General features: G+C 44.4%; 1 protein-coding gene across 7 annotated transcripts in view; it reads right to left on the minus strand.

Annotated features, from left to right (window-relative positions):
• The window catches only part of SCUBE3 (signal peptide, CUB domain and EGF like domain containing 3), a 262129-nt gene that overhangs the window by 77563 nt on the left and 165291 nt on the right, over positions 1 to 19275 (minus strand). For 4 of the 7 annotated variants that reach the window (XM_060231458.1, XM_060231454.1, XM_060231452.1 and 1 more), the window contains one exon: positions 1993 to 2040. The exons of the other annotated variants lie outside the window; for them this stretch is intronic. In XM_060231458.1, the coding sequence (XP_060087441.1) occupies positions 1993 to 2040 (48 nt within the window). The remainder of the gene's footprint in view (positions 1 to 1992; positions 2041 to 19275) is intronic. 7 annotated transcript variants of the gene reach the window in all.

Here is a 19275-nt window from a genome sequence, read left to right on the forward strand (position 1 = left end):
GTGGTGTGGAATGTGCATATCTGATGCAAAAGAGACAGTAGCAAGAGAAGATGAAATGGGTGACAATTATCCAGAAAAACCGTTGTCCAGAAACGGTCCTTAGAAAAAGACGAAGTATATCCAAAGAAAGAAAGAAAGAAAGGTGGCCCTACCCCATTTTAAATAGTTTTGCCTGACTGTAATGAAAACAGTCCTTGACAGTATAATCCTAAGCACCATTACACCCTTCTAGCTCCACTGGCTTCAATGCACATAAAAAGGTGTAACTTTGTTTAGGATTGCACTTTTGGTCTCTGCAGATGCTGTCTTTAACATCTGGAAATGACAAACGAACAGTCCTTTTGCCTTATTCCAAATGTTGCTTCAAATTCATCCCAGTGCTTGACTCCAAGTCCCCCCATAGCAAAAATGAGACAGCATTTCAGAAAGCAGCTTTTTGGCAGAACTTCTCTCAGTTTTGCTTTTCTTCTCTAAACTGCATGAGTATTCTCATGAAAGAACAGAGGAATGATGCACTTCAGTCAGCTTTGCCTCTGCCTAGATTTCAGGGCCACATTCCCACCAAGTAAACAGTAGCAAGAAAGGACTAGAAGATAGCTTCCACAGTTAGTCAACTTTACCTGCGCTCTTCCTTACATTATCTTTACAAGATAATGCATGGGATGGAGAAAGTAGAGAAAGAAGTACTTTTCTCCCTTTCTCACAATACAAGAACTCGTGGGCATTCGATGAAATTGCTGAGCAGACAGGTTAAAACGGATAAAAGGAAGTACTTCTTCACCCAAAGGGTGATTAACATGTGGAATTCACTGCCACAGGAGGTGGTGGCGGCCACAAGCATGGCCACCTTCAAGAGGGGGTTAGATAAAAATATGGAGCAGAGGTCCATCAGTGGCTATTAGCCACAGTGTGTATGTGTGTGTGTGTGTGTGTATATATATATATATATATATATATATATATATATATATATATATATATATATATATATATATATATATATATATATATATATATATTTGGCCGCTGTGTGACACAGAATGTTGGACTGGATGGGCCATTGGCCTGATCTAACATGGCTTCTCTTATGTTCTTATGTTCTTATGTTCCTTAAGATTTAATATGAAAGCTATATTCACAATGACTACAAGCACAAGAATCCAGTGCCCCATCATATCTACAAAGTCAGGTAACACTTTTTTGCAGTTACACTCTCCTTTTTCATTAAACTGCTCACAATCCATAACTGTTGTAGTATATGGTGGCAATCAGAAAGAGAACTCAGAAGAGTGTTTCCCAAATGGATCTAAGACATGCAAGTTCTGAGTTTTGTTCTGCCACAAATTCTGGATTTAGTCTTAAACAAGTCACCAAACTTCTGTTGTCCTGGTTTTCCATGGCCACAGTAATTCTTTGGCCTTGCAGGGGCAATGACTTTCTAAGACCTCACAGAGACAAAATTCTGGATAACTCCTGGATGGAATGAACAGCCTGGGCAACGTCTTTAGAAATTCCACAATACAGAAGAAATAACAGAACACACACACTACCCCTTACACTCCTGAAACTGGTGAGTATTATTTCGAGCCAAAGAATACACTGTTAGCACAAGCAAAGCAAGCAGCCTCTTGAAGCCCCGTATTTCATATATGTTCTGTTCCTCATGGGACAACCCTGATTGCCTGCATGAATCTTTCTTCACTTGCCAGGCAGTTCCCAGTCTACTCACTTGTTGCTGATACCTGGGACCATGCAGATGAAAAGGGTGGACTTGTAAAAAAAGGGAGTTGGAAACATTTGGGGGGCAGATTAGATAGTTAGTAAGCACCAGTGCCCCTTTTAATGACCCTTCTGCCCCATTCTCTATGATGCAAAGTGAGGCATGCAGTTAGTACAACAGCTCAGGCCCCTATGCCCAGTTGTTATATTCCAAAATATAAAATGCAGCTACAATTAAAACTCCTCATAGAGATAGAGAACAAAAATATTTACCATTAGAAAACGTCTGGGGGGTAACGTGCTGCTGGAGGTGCCTCTCCCCTGTTTAACATTATAAAAAAGTGGTTTAGAAACAGTATCCAGCAAGGAGTTTGGCTTAAAAAAAAAAGATGTAAATATTCTCAGTGCACAGATGTACAAATATTTAATGATTCCCTCCCCTCTCCCATCATAAATCTGGCTAAAAGCAAACCACCCAACGGCAAGGCTACAGGTTGTCCCTTATAATGGCTTCCCTTTTTATCTACCATACTACTCTCTCTGACCACTACCTTAGATTTGGTCCTACTAGTGGGATTTTCAGGAGGCACAAGGGGACCATCAACAGAGTGAAATTGTACCTGTATTTTCCCCATGGTTAATAGCAGTTTGAAGGTGCAAATCTGTATTGGTAAAATGTCCATGTGGGGAAGGGCTCCCCCCCTCCCCCAGGAACATGATCCTGATCCAGGTTGGGGGGCATTAAAATATGTTTGGAGAGCCAATCATCAATTTTCATGTTATCTTATTGTTCTCCTATATACAATATTTAAGTTACAATACTTACTCAAATGCAAGGCTAGTTTTTCCCCAGGTATGCCATCAAAAATAGGGGCTGTCTTACATTTACAGTTTGTTGAATAATAACTTTTTGGGAGGGGAATATAACATCTTTAAGTGGGTCATCTTACAATCATGGTAATCTTCCATTTGAGTAAACATAGTATGTTTTCATGTTAGTTGTAGATGCAGTTACAGGAAAACCTGTTTATCTCACTGTCTCAAAAGACGTAGTGCAAAGGTGAACTACATTTAGGTCATATCTATAAAACAAGTTTAACTTCAGAATAGCAGAGAAGAAAGCACTATAAAACCTCAGCTAACGTAAAAGGAATCACCAATCAGCAGGCCTCAGATTCAGCAGGAGTGCAACTCCTGAACCTTTCTGAGGGTTCCCTCTCCTCTTCCTCCCCACCTACCTTGTCCATTGAATAGTAGATGCAGCTGCATAACAATCCCTGGATTAGGAGAGAGGGCAGCCAGCCAGCCACCAGGAGCTTTGCCACATACCCCAGCAGCCCTCATTAATCCCTGGCAAAGCCCAAGCCACCCTTTCTCCACTTCTTATGTGATTTTGGATGATGGGTGGCTTGCTGGCCTTTTGACTAGAGGGGGCAGCCTAGGAGAGCCCCAGGTGAGTGAGACCTGCCTGGGGTGGCTGGATCTCTAGCCAGCCCAAGCAGGCCTCGCTCATCTAGGGCTCTCCTTTCTTGCATTGGGTTGCTTCTTGCTGGCGAGGGGGCGGTATATACTAATGAGTTATGCTAATGAGCTGCACCACCTACAAAACGAACCCTGCCAATCAGTCTGTCTTTTTAAGCAGCAATCAGAACACACTGTATAGTTAGTGACCCAATGCCTCCAAGGATCCCTTATTTGGGAACCCTTTGCTTGGCAATCTGCAGTTAATAAACTACTCCAGCAGAATATACATCACATACTTAAATAGTGAAATTCATGTTTATGCATTTAATATAGACAAGCTAACCTCTATGAGGTTCTTTATTTCTTAAGTGCTTTTTCCAAGTAAGCTTAACAAGTATTAAACATAGGACTCTTTTCTCTGTCTTCCAGAGAAGATGTGAGTTCCTCCAAGTCTTTACTGATCATACTAACATGCATTTTCTCTCTAAAGCATATGCTCCAGATATCTGGGTTGATGCCTGGGAACACTGACTCACAGATAGTAAGGATATGATTTTGTTTCTCTCAGTATCTTAGTATCTGTATCTGAAATAAACTATATATATATATATATATATATATATTTTTTTTTTTCCCAAGAGTTTGACAAAGGTTTTGCTAAGTGACAGCTAGTGCCAAATCACAAAACCTTTTTATTTATTTATTTAGAATTTGCCATATTGAAAGTAATTTGCTGATTTGGGACCAAATCAATGTTATAAGAACCTAAAGAAAGACATGCATTTCTGGCACACTTATGATTATGAAGTGTAATGAACAATGCAATCCTAGTGACTCCAGACAAGCTCACAGATTTCTATCAGTTTAGACTAGAGTAACTCTACACAGAATTAGACTAACCCAAGAAAGAATGACAAATCAAATCCCTGCTTTCAGAATGGAATTAGATGGTAACAAAGTTCAGAGGTACCCTGAGCTAGCCTAGGGACAGTAAATAAAAGATTCAGTATTAATTTGGGTAGCTAGATATGAACAGTGTGTGATCTAGATGTGACATCAGTTGTGTGAATAAGATCCAAAGCACAATTTCTTTTTTAAAAAAGACATGGGATCTTGATCCTGATCAAGACCATGGCATGGGAAGAAAGAGGGGCTAAGTCTTCTCTCTGTGCCATTTTTCCCATCTAGACTGGTCCCACAGAGCTGCTATCTGCTCCACTGGGACAAAAATACAGGTCCCAATGAGTAATTGTATGTTACCTAAAAGTAGGGTTGCCAAGTCCAATTCAAGAAATATCTGGGGACTTTGGGGGTGGAGCCAGGAAACATTAGGGGTGGAACCAAGATCAAGGCTGTGACAAGCATAATTGAACTCCAAAGGGAGTTCTGGCCATCACATTTAAAGGGACGGCACACCTTTTCAATTCCTTCCTTCCATAGGAAATAATGAAGAACAGGGGCACCTGCTTTGGGTGCTCATAGAATTGGACCCCCTGGTCCAATCTTTTTGAAACTTTGGGGGCATTTTGGAGAGAGGCACTAGATGCTATACTGAAAATTTGGTGCATCTACACCAAAAAACAGCCCCCCCCCCCAGAGCCCCAGATACCTGCAGATCAATTCTCCATGATTTTCTATGGGAATAAATCTCCATAGGGAATAATAGCGTTCCCAGCAGACATTTCCCTCCCCCCCCGCTTTCTGACGACCTTGAAGCGGGGGGAGGGTCTCCAAACTTGGGGATCTCCTGCCCCCATCTGGGGGTTGGCAACCCTACCTAAAAGATAAACAAGCTCTGTGTGACTATTCCAGGTCAGGAAAATGGCACGCGAAGGAAGGCTCCTCCTCCACACCATATTAAAACACTCCTCCTCCACACCACAATCATGATCCAGCTTGAGACCCTTAGAGCCTGATTTTTAATAGGGAAACCCCCCCACAAATAACTCATCAATAGAATTCCCAGAAGATGATAAAGGGCTAAGGATCCACATGTAAGGATGCATGGCCTATTCTGGATTCACCATAAAATAAACCTGCACATACTTCCAGTATATTTCCCTCAAAAAAAGGGACACAGAGAAGCAAGGTTCATAATAGCAATGGGTAGACAGTTTCATGGAACCATTTGCCATTTCTGAAACATCTTAGGATTCATCCATGTTAAAGCCTTGCACTTGCAAAGAACACAGAGAAAAGACTAATTGAACAAGCTTATCCCCAAAACTTGCTAGCTGGCAACACAAGAGAGCAGGCATCCAAGCACACATATGGGACAAATTATCCCAAAGGGAGCAAGGGAGAGTCATAGCATCTGAGTGCTGGTTTGTGAGACCTAATGAGAACCAAATCTCAGAAACAAGTAAGAATGTGGAGAAAAAACAGATGGACTCTGACAGTGGTCGAGAGAATAAATGGGCGGTGATGCCTACCACCTATTCATCGTTTCTGAGTGAAACTGAACCCTTCCTTGTCAGCATCTCTTCCTGCAAAGAAGTACTTCACCCATCAAATGAAACTGCTTGATAGTGAGTCAGGCCACTGGTCGATCAAGATCAATATTATCTACTCTGACTGGCAGAGGTTCTCAGGGTCTTGGGCAGAGGTCTTTCATATCACCTGCTACCTGATTCTTTTAACTGAGAGATACCAAGGATTGCAAGTGGATTTTGCTTTCCTTACACAGTAAAAATCCAGTTGCAAAGCACGTTATTTAGTGTGTGTGAACTCACCCCATGACCCTTCTCCCACAACTTGTTTAGCACTTGGCAGTGCCCATCAAACAGGATGAGAAATAATTTTTCTGCCTCCTTCTGAAGCCGGGAGAAGTGAATGTTTTCTCCATGGTCAGTCACCTTAAATATTCAAAGATTTCCTTGACTTATGGACATACCCTAGGAAGTTCCAAATCCAAATACTCCCTGCAGTTCTGCTTAAGCATCTTCCATCAGACATATCCTGCTATAGACCTCTACGCAACATGGTTTCAAGTAACTGTGTTCTTGCTTTGAGACTGCATAGAAAAACATTTACTGAATCCAAGGCTGTCATGCTTCCTATATGACATCTGGAGATTTGAACTTTTAAAACAGGTTTGCTTGTTTTAAACGTTTTATGCTGGGCCTTAAGCAGCCTTAGATAGCCAGCAGGAAAGATGAAGGCATAAATCCCCAAGAATAGGGCCTGAAGGAAAATCAAGTGAGTGAGTGAGCAAGAATGCAGCAAATGTAGTAAGACAGGATGTAGTAAGACATGAGCCAGGTACAGCAGCCAGACAATGGGAGTTCAAGCTGACTGTTGCCCAGACAAAGGGTAATGGTCAGGGAAACCTGTGGCTGCCCATTTGAGACCTACTTTAGGTCCCAATATATAGGACAAAGGTGGGCTTATATATTTTGAAACAAAATAAATCAAACTGGTGGATACTGGAGCCTGAAATGTACCCCAGGGAACCTTGCTGAGCACTCACTCCTGAAACCGTCTGCTGTGGCAACCCAATTAATGACAGCTGCTTCCACTGTGGAAGCAACAGCAAAGCAGAGTAGAGGTGGGCATAGATAGGGTCGACACAGCGTGTCCTCAGACCACTCACTGTTGTCCTTGCACTGCACTGACATGACCAGAATATTTCTGTCTCTCCCCACCAAAAAAGGACTGAAGGGTGAGAAAGAGCAGAGCTCAATTCTGTCCCTCCCCCCAGACTGGCTGTAGGTAAAGTTCCTACACAGAGGTTCAGTCCACAGCCACCTTGCTGTTTCCACTTTAAGTCAGAGCAAAGGGGAAAGTCCAGGGAGCCCCATGCATCATGCCTGGGAAGAGTTTGTCACATGAATGCCCCCCCCCCAAAAAAAAAGAAAAAAGAAAGAAAGCAGGACATGCTGTGTTCCATGCAGGGACAAATACTGCAAAAAGTGCCGTCTCCCTGCCATTTTGGCTTGGGGTAACTGTAAGTGTGTAGGGAACACTGGAACCCCTGCTCCCTAGCAATGTGTGGTCCTGGTCTAAATTGAGCCCTGCAACACATAGCAAAGTAAGTTCTCTACAGCTGCCATGTAGCTGTGTGCAAAGCGAGATGGGCCAGGTGAATTCTGAATATATCTTGTAATTTGACTCCATGTTCTGTTAATGCAGCTGTTCACATACTCTAACTCAGGGGTCCCCAACCCCTGGGCCACAGACTGGTACTGGTCCGTGGCCTGTTAGCAACCGAGCCGTTGAGTGAGGCAGAGGCGCCGCACCACCCCTTTTGCCTGCCTGGGACCCAGGCAGATGAAAGAGGCAGCACAGCCTCTTTCATCACCACCTTTTTCATCCGCCCATGTTCCAAGCTGGCGGAAGGGGCAGCATGGCAATGACTTTCACCTACCCCTCATTTAAAGACCCCCATGGGGAGCAGGGATGGGGAATGGACGAGCGGGGGGGCAGCCTGGGGTGGCAAAACCCCCAGCACACTCCACACATCAGTCTGTGGAAAAATTGTCTCCCACGAAATCAGTCCCTGGTGCCAAAAAGGTTGGAAGCCACTGCTCTAACTCACAGTCACTCAGTCATTTAACAGTTAACACTGAACATTTCCTATAATAATGCTCCAGGAAGCCTTGGTAAGCAAGAACTGAGCATCTAAGAATAACCAGTTGCCTAAAAGGGTCACTTTGTGATTAATTTAATGTGTGCATTCAGTATCTGAAATACTGAATTTAATGTGAATTTAGGGGGATTGCTGCCTTGATGTGGCGAAAGGGCTTGTGTGGTTCAGTGAGGATGTGGGCTATGCCATGCAGGGCCACCCAAGATGGACAGGCCACAGCTGAGAACCCAGACAAAATGTTATCCACTGGAGAAGGAAATGGCAAACCACTCCAGTATCCTTGCCAAGAATACCCCATGGACAGGAACAAAAGACTAAAAGATATGGCGCTGGAAGATAAGCCCCTCAGATCAGAAGGTGCCCAATATGCTACTAGGGAAGAGAGGAGGGCAAGTCCAAGTAACCGCAGAAAGAGGGAAGCGGCTGGGCCAAAGCTGAAAGGACGCTCAGCTGTGGATGTGTCTGATGGTGAAAGAACAGTCTGATGCTGTAAGGAACAATACTGCATTGGAACGTGGAACGTCAGATCTATGAATCAAGGTAAGCTGGATGTAGTCAAACAAGAGATGGCAAGACTGAACATCAACATCTTGGGAATCAGTGAACTAAAATGGACGGGAATGGGTGAATTTAACTCAGAGGATCACTACATCTATTATTGTGGGCAAGAGTCCCGTAGAAGAAATGGTGTGGCCTTTATAGTTAACAAGAGAGTGAGGAAGGCAGTAATGCGATACAATCTCAAAAATGACAGAATGATCTCGGTCTGTATCCAAGGCAAACCATTCAATATCACAGTAATCCAAGTCTATGCCCCAACCACTGATGCAGAAGAGGCTGATGTGGACCAGTTCTATGAAGATCTACAACACCTTCTAGAATTAACACCAAAAAAAGATGTCCTCCTCATCATAGGGGACTGGAATGCCAAAGTAGGAAGTCAAAAGGTAACCGGAACAACTGACAAGTTTGGCCCTGGAGAACAAAATGAAGCCGAGCAAAGGCTAATAGAGCTTTTTCAAGAGAACAAGCTGGTCATAGCGAACACCCTCTTCTAACAACCTAAAAGGCGATTCTACACATGGACATCACCTGATGGGCAACACAGAAATCAGACTGATTATATACTCTGCAGTCAAAGATGGAGAAGCTCCTTACAGTCAGCAAAAACAAGACCTGTAGCTGACTGTGGCTCAGATCATGAGCTACTAATTGCAAAATTCAGGCTTAAATGAAGAAAACTGGGAAGCCATTAGGCCATTCAGGTTTGACCTTGATCACATCTCTTATGAATATACAATGGAGGTGAAGAATAGGTTTAAGGAACTAGAGTTGATAGACAGAGTGCCTGAAGAACTATGGACGGAGGTTCGTGACATTGTACAGAAGGCAGCAATCAGCACCATCCCAAAGAAAAAGCAAAGCAACAAAGCAAAGTGGCTGTCTGATGAGGCTTTACAAATAGCTGAGGAAAGAAGGAAAGCAAAAGGCAAAGGTGAAAAGGAAAGATTCACCCAACTGAATGCAGATTTCCAGAGAATAGCAAGGAGAGATAAGGAGGCTTTCCTGAAGGAACAAGGCAAGCAATAGAGGAAAATAATAGAATGGGAAGGACAAGAAAATTGGAGAAATCAAGGAAATGTTTCGTGTAAAGATGGCCATGATAAAGGACAAAAACGGTAGGGACCTAACAGAAGCATACGAGATCAGGAAGAGGTGGCAAGAATACACAGAAGAATTATACAAGAAAGATCTCCATGTCCTGGACATCCATGACAGTGAAATTGCTGACCTTGAGCCAGACATCCTGGAGTGTGAAGTCAAATGGGCCTTAGAAAGCATTACTAACAACAAAGCGAGCAGAGATGACAGTATCCCAGGTGAGCTATTCAAAGTCCTAAAAGATGATGCTGTTAAAGTGGTACACACATTATGTCAACAAATTTGGAAAATGCAACAGTGGCCACAGGATTGGAAAAGGTCAGTTTATATTCCAATCCCAAAGAAGGGTAGTGCCAAAGAACGTTCAAACTATCGCACCATTGCACTCATTTCACATGCCAGCAAGATCATGTTAAAGATCCCACAAGCTAGGCTTCAGCAGTATGTAGATCGGGAACTACCAGAAGTTCAAGCTGGGTTTCGGAGAGGTAGAGGAATTAGAGATCAAATAGCCAACATTCGCTGGATTATGGAGAGTATCAGAAAAACATCTATTTCTGCTTCATTGACTACACTAAAGCCTTTGATTGTGTGAATCACAACAAACTGTGGCAAATCCTTAAAGAGATGGGAGTACTAGACCACCTCACATGTCTCCTGAGAAACCTGTATAAGGGTCAAGAAGCAACTGTCAGAATGGGATATGGAACAACTGATTGGTTTAGAATAGGAAAAGGAGTTCCACAAGGATGTATATTGTCACCCTGCTTATTTAATTTATTTGCAGAGTACATAATGCAGAATGCTGGCCTAGAAGAAGCACAAGCCGGAATTAAGACTGCTGGGAAAAACATCAACAACCTCAGATATGCAGATGAAACCACTCTAACAGAAGAAAGTGAAGAGGACCTAAAGAACCTAATGAGAAGGGAGCATTCACTGGAGAAGATGCTAGGAAAGACAGAGGGCAAAAGAAGAAGGGGACGGCAAAAGATGAGATGGCTGGACAGCGTTACTGACGTAACAAACACAAATTTGAGCAGACTTCGGAGGATGGTGGAAGACGGGAGGGCCTGGCGTGACTTTGTCCATCAGGTTGGAAAGAGTCGGACTCGACTGTGCGACTGAACAACAACAAAAATTTGTGAATTACCTGCATTGTGCGGGGGGTTGAACTAGATGACCCTGGAGGTCCTTTTCTACTCTATTATTCTATGATTCTGTGTGTGCTTCCTTCCAGTTACATAACATTGAACTGGCACAATTCTATGAAGCACCTTTTAGTCATGTGCACATGTATCCTCCTGAGACCACAACCTAATACAGGAAGAATGTATCTTATGATACAGGAGAAAACACAGGTAACGACCAAAGAGGTGGAGTAGAGGTAGACTAGAATTCAAAACCTGATATGCAGAATTCAGAAAACAATGATGAACCAGCAATGCTATGTCTGTAGCCTTGTACATCTAAGGGACTCATCCTACTATGGCAATAGTCAGTTCAAGACCTGCTAATCAGTTTTAGTGATGTGCTTTCTCCAACAAAAGAAAGATGGACTGCACAGAAAAGCCACCAAAAGTTTTGATGTCTCCCCTCAACAGTAACTCAATAACAGTTTTAAAAGAGCCCTGTCCATGCACTCAGCAAATCTTGAAACTAGTCTTCCCATGTAGCCAAATGCACAGGGGTGTCAGATTCTGCTCACTGCAAAATCACCATGATCACCACCAGTGGCAAGGGTGAAGGGAAAGAAAAAGTATGAATTTCTCATAAATCAATGTAATCAGATGTAATTCTATTCTGATTGTGTTGTACACACAGCAATATGTTATGTATCTAAATAAAATGTGCGTACAAAGCAAAATTATTTTACAATATTGTTTTATTGTTTGCTACAGGAACTTGTAGATTTGTAGATAGTATTTTAAGCTTTGGCCCTTTTCTTGGACAACTGAGACTAGTCCCTGTTTGTACAATGCAGCTATCAGGACTAGAAACTTATTTTTGTTTAAAAATGAAAGATTAAATTCTCAAGAGCACTGAATTCTGTGACAGTTAACAAATTCTGCACTTCTACAATTGTGTCACTACAGCATGTCTATTATCAAGCTGTTACATCAATGACATGGAAAGTTAGTTCTTTTCATGTTTGTGAGGTTAACTTTCCACAAATCATTGTGCAGCACTTCAATCACTAATCGTTTTTACGGGGAGATTTAAAAACCCCTGATACTTAAAGTTACTGCCCTCTCTTCCCCAGCCTTTGATCCCCAGGACAAGGCAACCTTCATTAGGACGGACCCACCTCTGTAAGAGGAATGTTATTCATTATCTGCATTTTTAAAAGCAACATTAAAAAAGTGGGGTGAGGGAATGAAAAACACTGGCCATAGCCCAATGAAACTGCCATTCAAGCAAGCTGGACTGCACTTCCTGCCATGGTGTGATCTGAAGGGGACCTGTATTAGCCGAACTGTTTGGAGCAGCCCTTCAAACACACCGCATTCAATTTCAAAGAGCTCAGCCAAGGGAGCAGGCTAGCATTTTCCTTGCTGGAAACTTTATTCCCTGTGAAATGATGAAATATTTCAGCGGAAATGGAGGATGAGAAGGGGGGTGGGGTGAGGATGGCTGTTTGCTAAGACCCAGCAATAAAAAAAAAAAAGTAGTTATAAATAATGAAGTAGGTATCTTAGACTTTCAGCCCGCTATATATTTATCCCCTGGGCTTTCCCACTGGGATGGTGGGATTAGATGCCTAGTAATAACCCTTGGCCGCACAATCCTACAGTGTTTTCCAAGTACAGCAGTCATGAGCAGAGAGTAACGGTGAAGTTCAGACACACAAAGGCCTAAATGGTACACTTGTATGTAGCTGCATACATTGTGGTGCTCAAATTGTTTTAAAGGGGTTGCCTACTATAGAAAGGATATCACAGCCACAGAATGATCATTCTTGTTCCATTTATGCAGCCAGCCAACAATTTAATGCTATGTTTGCATTATTGCATACTTAAGAGACTGGACATACAGATTTGGTGCACCTATTCTCTAAAACAAATAAATATAGTTTGCCTCTTCTCCTGCCTACTCAGCAAAGAGGGACTTCCTTTTCAGGTTCTTCTTTTCATAGAATGCATACACACCCATTTTTTGTTGTACCATCCAGAATGGGTTCCTAAACAAAACTGAATCTGTGGACAAAAGCAGGCTGTTTGACAGCCTAAATACATGCAACTTAACAACAACAACATTGATGAGTTATCTATTGTATATATCCATGATGTAAACTGCCCTGAGCCCTATTCTTAGGAAAGGCCAGCCACGAAATTGAATTCAATAAACACACACATACTGCCTCTGAGAACAAAACGTGATAAACAGCTGCCTAAACATGCATTTATTGTCTTTTGTCTCTTACTCTGGGAATGCTTCACAGGACACCTATCATATTTTGTGGGTAATTCTACTTTAAACAGGAAAGCAAGAAACAGGAATGGTCCAGTCCTTGAGGTTTCACTGGCTAATTACTTGAAAGATATCGAGCTATTGAGAGAGAAAGTAAAGTTTCTGAGATAGTGAAACACTGCTTCTGGAGTGAAAGGGTGGCATAATGATATTTTTTTCATTTCTGAAAGGAGTCACATTTCTTTCATGTCTGGGTAGGACTATGGCAATCCACAAACCTTCCAAAAGTCACACTGAAAAAGCTAGACCTAACAATTACATGGTACTTTTGAGTGATCCAAGTCTTTCATACATTTCTCAGTAATCCTTCTGACAAATATTACAGTTGGTATTATTATTCCACTGTTGCAGATGTGGTAACTAAGAGTGAGACATGGTGACTTGTCTGATGTCATCCAGCAAGCTCATGGCAGAGGCAAGATTTGAAGGGATGGAACTGGTCAGTCTTTTGGCTGCTATGTTATACTGATGAATGGCATATGAAGGCAAGAGGACCTGGAAGCATCACTCTTCCCTGATGATATCACATACACTATCTCAGTAAGTTTCATGACATTCACACAAACTCATTCTACAAAACATTCACTAGTACATATGATACACAGGTCTGGGGAAAAATTGAATATGGGTTCTGGAAATATCCCAGAACAGAAATACTTCCTTACAGGAAAGATGCCTGAATCCCAAAGAATAAATAAACAATACTGGATCTATTTCACTGTATGCTGATTGTCTATAAAAGCTCTTAGTGAGGGAAAGGTAATTAGACATACAATATGATTGGACTTAAACAGAAATACAGAGTGCAACATATTCTGGAATTAGAATGGATGGATGGATCAGTTAGTCAGTACAGATGTGACTGAAGCAAAGCAAACCCAGAGTCTGCATACAAAAACTAACAAGATCCTCCATTTTAAGGAATCTGTATCAGGCTCAGTTTTATCTTCTGTATTTTAACTAATGCTGAAAAAAGAAGACTAAGCACAATGCTACATTTCAATGTAGTTCAATGACAGGTGTCTACAAAAACATTTTTAAAATTCACTGGAGGAAATGAAAAAAACTAATTGTTATTCCATTTGAGAAAAACTGAACAGGAGGTTTGGCAGGTACTCAGGATCAAGCTTCTAGATTGCAATCTGAAGTATATCAGTAAAAAATTGAATGGAAATCAGCACACTTTATTTCCAAGATTATTTGCATGGAATTCTGGTGCTAGTTTTATTGTTCCCTAATTGTTACATGATATAACAACATCTTGAAAGTACAAGTACCAAAAAAGATAAAAACAGGTTGCTTACCTGTAACTTATGATCTTCGAGTGGTCATCTGTGCAGTCACACACATGGGTTTTCCCGCTGGAACGAACCCGACCTCGGAGAATTCAAAGCTAGCCTTAGGCGTTATTTTTGGCGCGCACTTCCTCCCGCCCTGGGGAGCAGGCATCCACTGCGCATGCCTGGAGCGGGGGGAAGGCGCTCCACCCACCAGTTTCTTTCCAGCCGCTGTTAAGTGCAAGATAGTCTGAGAAATGTAGAATCGCATAAACAGCAGCGGGGACGGATGGGTGGGCGTGTGTGACTGCACAGATGACCACTCGAAGATCATAAGTTACAGGTAAGCAACCTGTTTATCTTCTTCGTGGTCTCTGTGCAGTCCCACACATGGGTGACTGATAAGCTAACCTGCACGGAGGTGGGTGCTGTTTCTGAAAGAGAAATTTCAGAAGTTAGGTTATACATAACAGATGAGTAAAAGGTACTCCCACTCACCATTGGAGAGCATGGCATCTCAGTTGAAAATGGAGCGGAGTACGGCTTGCCCGAAGGAGGAATCTCGCCGTGCATGAATGTCCATAGCATAATGCGTGGCGAAGGTGGACGATGAAGACCACACTGCTGCTGCACAGATGTCTTCAAAGGGTATGCCCCTCGCAAAGGCGGAGGATGTGGCTAGTGCCCTAGTAGAGTGACCCCTTAGAGGTTCTGGAGCTGGTTGTTTAGCTAACTTGTAACAAAGTGATATAGCTTCAACCAGCCACTTAGACAGTCTCTGTATAGAGAGTTTCTGTCCCTTCTTGTGGGTTCCGTAGGAAACGAACAATGCAGTATCTTTACGGAATGCAGCAGTCCTGTCCAAATAGAAGGCAAGGGCTCGACGCACGTCGAGGTTATGGAGAGATTTCTGTCCCGAGTCCGAGGGGTGTTGAAAAAAGGATGGCAACGTGGTTACACTTTGGAGGTGGAAGGGTGACACCACTTTAGGTAAGAAGTTTGGGTCCGGCCTCAGAACCACTCTGTCGTGATGAAAGACAGTGTAGGGCGGATCAGACCGAAAAGCGCAAATGTCACTGGCCCTTTTAGCTGAGGTGAGTGCAACTAGCAGGGCTGTTTTCCACGATAAGAGGTGCATGGGGATAGACCCCATTGGTTCGAAGGGGGGCTTCATCAATTGACTGAGCACGACAGATAGACTCCATGTAGGGCAGAATTGCCTCGTCGGCGGTTTAAGGTGGAGAATTCCCTTCAAGAAGGATTTCGTAACAGGATGTGCGAATACTGTGCGGCCCTCTATGCTCTGGTGGAAGGCGGAAATGGCGGCCAGATGCACCTAAGTGAGGAGTAAGTGAGGCCAGATTCCGAAAGAGAGACGGTGTAAGTAAGGATCTGCGAGATGGAGGAGGACGCAGGGTGGAAATTATTGCGCATGGCATATTGAGTAAAGCGTTTCCATTTGGCAGTGTAGGATTTCCTAGTAGAAGGCTTCCTGGCGTTCAGAAGGATGTGTCTGACATCGTCAGGAAAACCTAAAAACTGATCCTCCAAGCTGTCAATTTGAGGACTGAAGGATTGTGGTGTAGGACCCTGCCCTTCTGTTGTGACAGAAGATCCTGTACCGGCGGGAAGCAGTGATAAGTCCTGTTGGATAGGAGGAGTAGAGTGGTAAACCACGCCTAGCGCGGCCACCAAGGAGTGATTAAGACACAGTTCGTGTGGTCCAGCTGCAATTTCTGAATTGTCCTTGTTATGAGCGGGATCGGTGGAAAAAGGAAATGAAGTGGGCCGTTCCACATTTGTAGGAACGCATCCCCTGGTGACAGGGAGGATGGGGGTCCTCTCATGTAGAAAATTTCGCATTGAGCGTTGTCCGGGGACGCAAAGACATCTATGGTTGGGACACCAAACATAGTGAAGACAGGGAGGAGATACTTCCTGTTGATAGACCATTCGTGATCGTTCACTGTCATCCTGCTCAAAGTATCTGCTTGCGTATTCTGCACTCCTGGTAGGTGCACTGCAGTCAGATGGATTTTGTGAGCGATGCTCCAATGCCACAAGCGTAGTGCCATCTTGCAGAGACGGGAGGACGCGGTCCCTCCTTGCCGATTGATATAAAACACAGTCGCCACATTGTCCGATGCTATTTGTATGTGGCGACCGTGCAGAGATGGCAGGAAGGATTTCAGTGACCTGTGAACAGCAAGGAGCTCGAGACAATTGATATGCAGGAGCTTTTCGTTCGCCGTCCACTGACCTTGGGCCATCAGAGAATCGAGGTGAGCTCCCCACCCCCACCTCGACGCATCTGTGGTGACAACAGTTGAAGGTGATTGTTTCAGGAATGGCATTCCTTGTAGAAGATTGTGCTGGCTTGTCCACCACTGTAGGGATGGCAGAATGTGGTTGGGAGCTGAAAGTAGCGTCCGTTGTGATTGGCGCTGTGGGTGAAAGGTTTTGACGAACCACAGTTGAAGAGGTCGCATGTGGAGCCGAGCATACGAGAGAACAGCGGTTGTTGCTGCCATCAGACCCAACATGCGCTGAAACACGAGAGCTGTTTGCGTCGGATGGGAGATTATACTGTTGGCCAGGGTTTGGATAGTCGTGACCCTGTCCATGGGTAAGTATGCCATATGGTCTGTGGTGGATAGATATGCCCCGATGAATTGTATTGTCTGCGAGGGGGAGAGTTGAGACTTTTGGTGGTTGACCTGCAACCCTAGGGTAGTGAGGAGATGAAGTGTTATTTGAACGTGGTCCTTGAGCTGCTCTTCCGAGGCTCCCACCATCAACCAATCGTCTATATAGGGGTAAAGGGCTATGCCCCGCTGACGGAGGAACGCTGCTACCACTGCCATACATTTTGTGAAGACCCTTGGTGCGGTTGATAGGCCGAAGGGGAGTGCCCTGAATTGGTAGTGGGCATCCCCTATGGCGAACCTCAGGAATCTTCTGTGGCAGCTGCTGATGGTGATATGGAAGTACGCGTCCTGCAGGTCTATCAGGGCCATCCACGCGTCCTTGGGAATGAGTGGCAGTGTGGACTGTAGGGTAATCATACGGAATTTTGTGGGACGTATGTATTTGTTTAGTCTGCGTAAGTCCAGGATTGGGCGCTGGCCCCCGTCTCTCTTCGGTACCAGAAAGTACCGGGAGTAAAACCCCGTGCGATGGTATTGGGGGGGGATTGGCTCTATGGCCTGTTTGGCCAGAAGGATGTTGATTTCGTCTTTTAGAGCCTGTGAGGGGGGCGTTACGAGGAAATGCGAGTTCTTTGGTTGTGAGGTGAACTCTATGAAGTAACCCTTCTTTACAATTTGCAGAACCCAAGAGTCCGTTGTTATGGACTGCCAGGTCGATAGGAAGGGGAGGAGTCTGGGAGTGGAGGAGGTGAAGTCAAAGAGACTGCTTGTTTGGAGGAGTGGTCTTTTTGGGAGCTTGCGGTCTTTGGCGTTGTTGAAAGGGTTGCTTTGCAGGGGGTGCCCTTCTTCTCCAGTAATCAGATTGCTTAGGAGATCTGGTGCGCTTGTAAAAGGGGGTCCTCCAAGGTCTCTGCCTGTTACCCTGAGGTTGCTGTTGGGTTACCCCCAGTCGTTTCGCTCTCTTCCTACTGTCATCCACGGTGGTAAGGATGTCGTCCGTGGTGGCATTAAACAGGCCCTGCCCATCAAATGGGAGATCTTCTATTTTATACTTAATGTCCTGTTGTAAGGAGGACGAGCGAAGCCAGGCGTGTCTCCTGAGAGCTATTGCGGTTGCCATTGATCTGGATGTGCATCCGACTGAGTGGCGAACAGTGTTAATCTGTTGCTTGCTAAGACGATTGAGCTCTCTTAGCAGTTTGGTGGCTTGTCGTTGTGATGTTTCAGGTAACGATGGTACCAGAGTGGTGAGCTGTGTAGCAATGTTGTGTGCATATGCCGCAAAATGAGCCATGTAATTATTGATTTTTACTGATGCTGTGGAGATTGAATAAAGTTTTCTCCCCAGTGTATCTAGTTTACGCCCCTCTTTCTCCGGTGGTACAGGGTGGCGTGTTTGCTTAGTTTTTGACGACGAATGCACAATCATAGAGTTAGGCGCTGGATGGTTAAACAAAAATTTTGACTCCGGGGCGTGAATTTTGTACAGTGACTCGACACGTTTGGATGTTGGTGGTATAGAGGCTGGCTTATCCCAGGCCTCTTTGAGGGCCTCTAAGTGGACTGGAAGCATGGGCAATGATGAAGTAGCAGGTAGGTCTGCATTGATCAAATCGTGGACGACATCGGTAACCTTGGGAAGGTCGGTGGTTAACTTAATGTTCAAAGTTGTGGCCATGTCGGTTATGAGGTCCAAATAGGACTTGGCTCCTTCTGAGGGAGAGAGATCTGCAGGCTTGACTATGTCAGAGGCTGGGGAGGCCGGCTGAGATAAGGACTGTGAAGAGTCTGAAGCCTCAAGGTCTGACTCGTCTTCGTCCCGTGGATCCTCGGGATCCGGTGGTAAGGGCGGTTTAGTTTGCTTAGATGTTGATGGTGTAGGAGAGACTGGAACTCGATGGCGAGGCGATACCGCATGTTCGGAGCGAGATGACAGGTGGCGTTGGTACCGTGCTGGACTTTGTTGTTGTTGGTACCGTGCTGGACTCTGCTGTTGTTGGTACCGTGCTGGACTTTGCTGCTGTTGGTACCGTGCTTGACTTTGCTGTTGTTGGTACTGTGTTGGGCTGTGCTGTTGTTGGTACCGTGCTGAATCCTGTGGTTGGTACCGGCCCAATTCCTTCTGCTGCTGGTACCGTGCCGGGTCTTGTTGTTGGTACCTAGACGAGTCGTGTCGTTGATACCGGCCGTGGTACCCTTCTCGATGTCCCACATCCTGGTGCCGTGAGTCACGGTGTCTACGGGTGCGGTAGGATTCTATAGAAGGGGATCTTGACGGTGTATAGCGCGGATAGGAGCAGCGGGATGGAGAGCGTGATCTGCTATAGTACCGACTCCCCTCGTCTCTACTGAGGGATCGCTCACGGTATCGTGTGGTCTTCTCCCGGTATGGGGATGTCTGGTACCGGTGCTTCATTCTAGGGGACGCCAGATGTCTGTCCCTAGA

Source organism: Heteronotia binoei, chromosome 2 (genome assembly GCF_032191835.1).
Source record: "Heteronotia binoei isolate CCM8104 ecotype False Entrance Well chromosome 2, APGP_CSIRO_Hbin_v1, whole genome shotgun sequence".
In the NCBI taxonomy this organism is placed as follows: domain Eukaryota; kingdom Metazoa; phylum Chordata; class Lepidosauria; order Squamata; family Gekkonidae; genus Heteronotia; species Heteronotia binoei.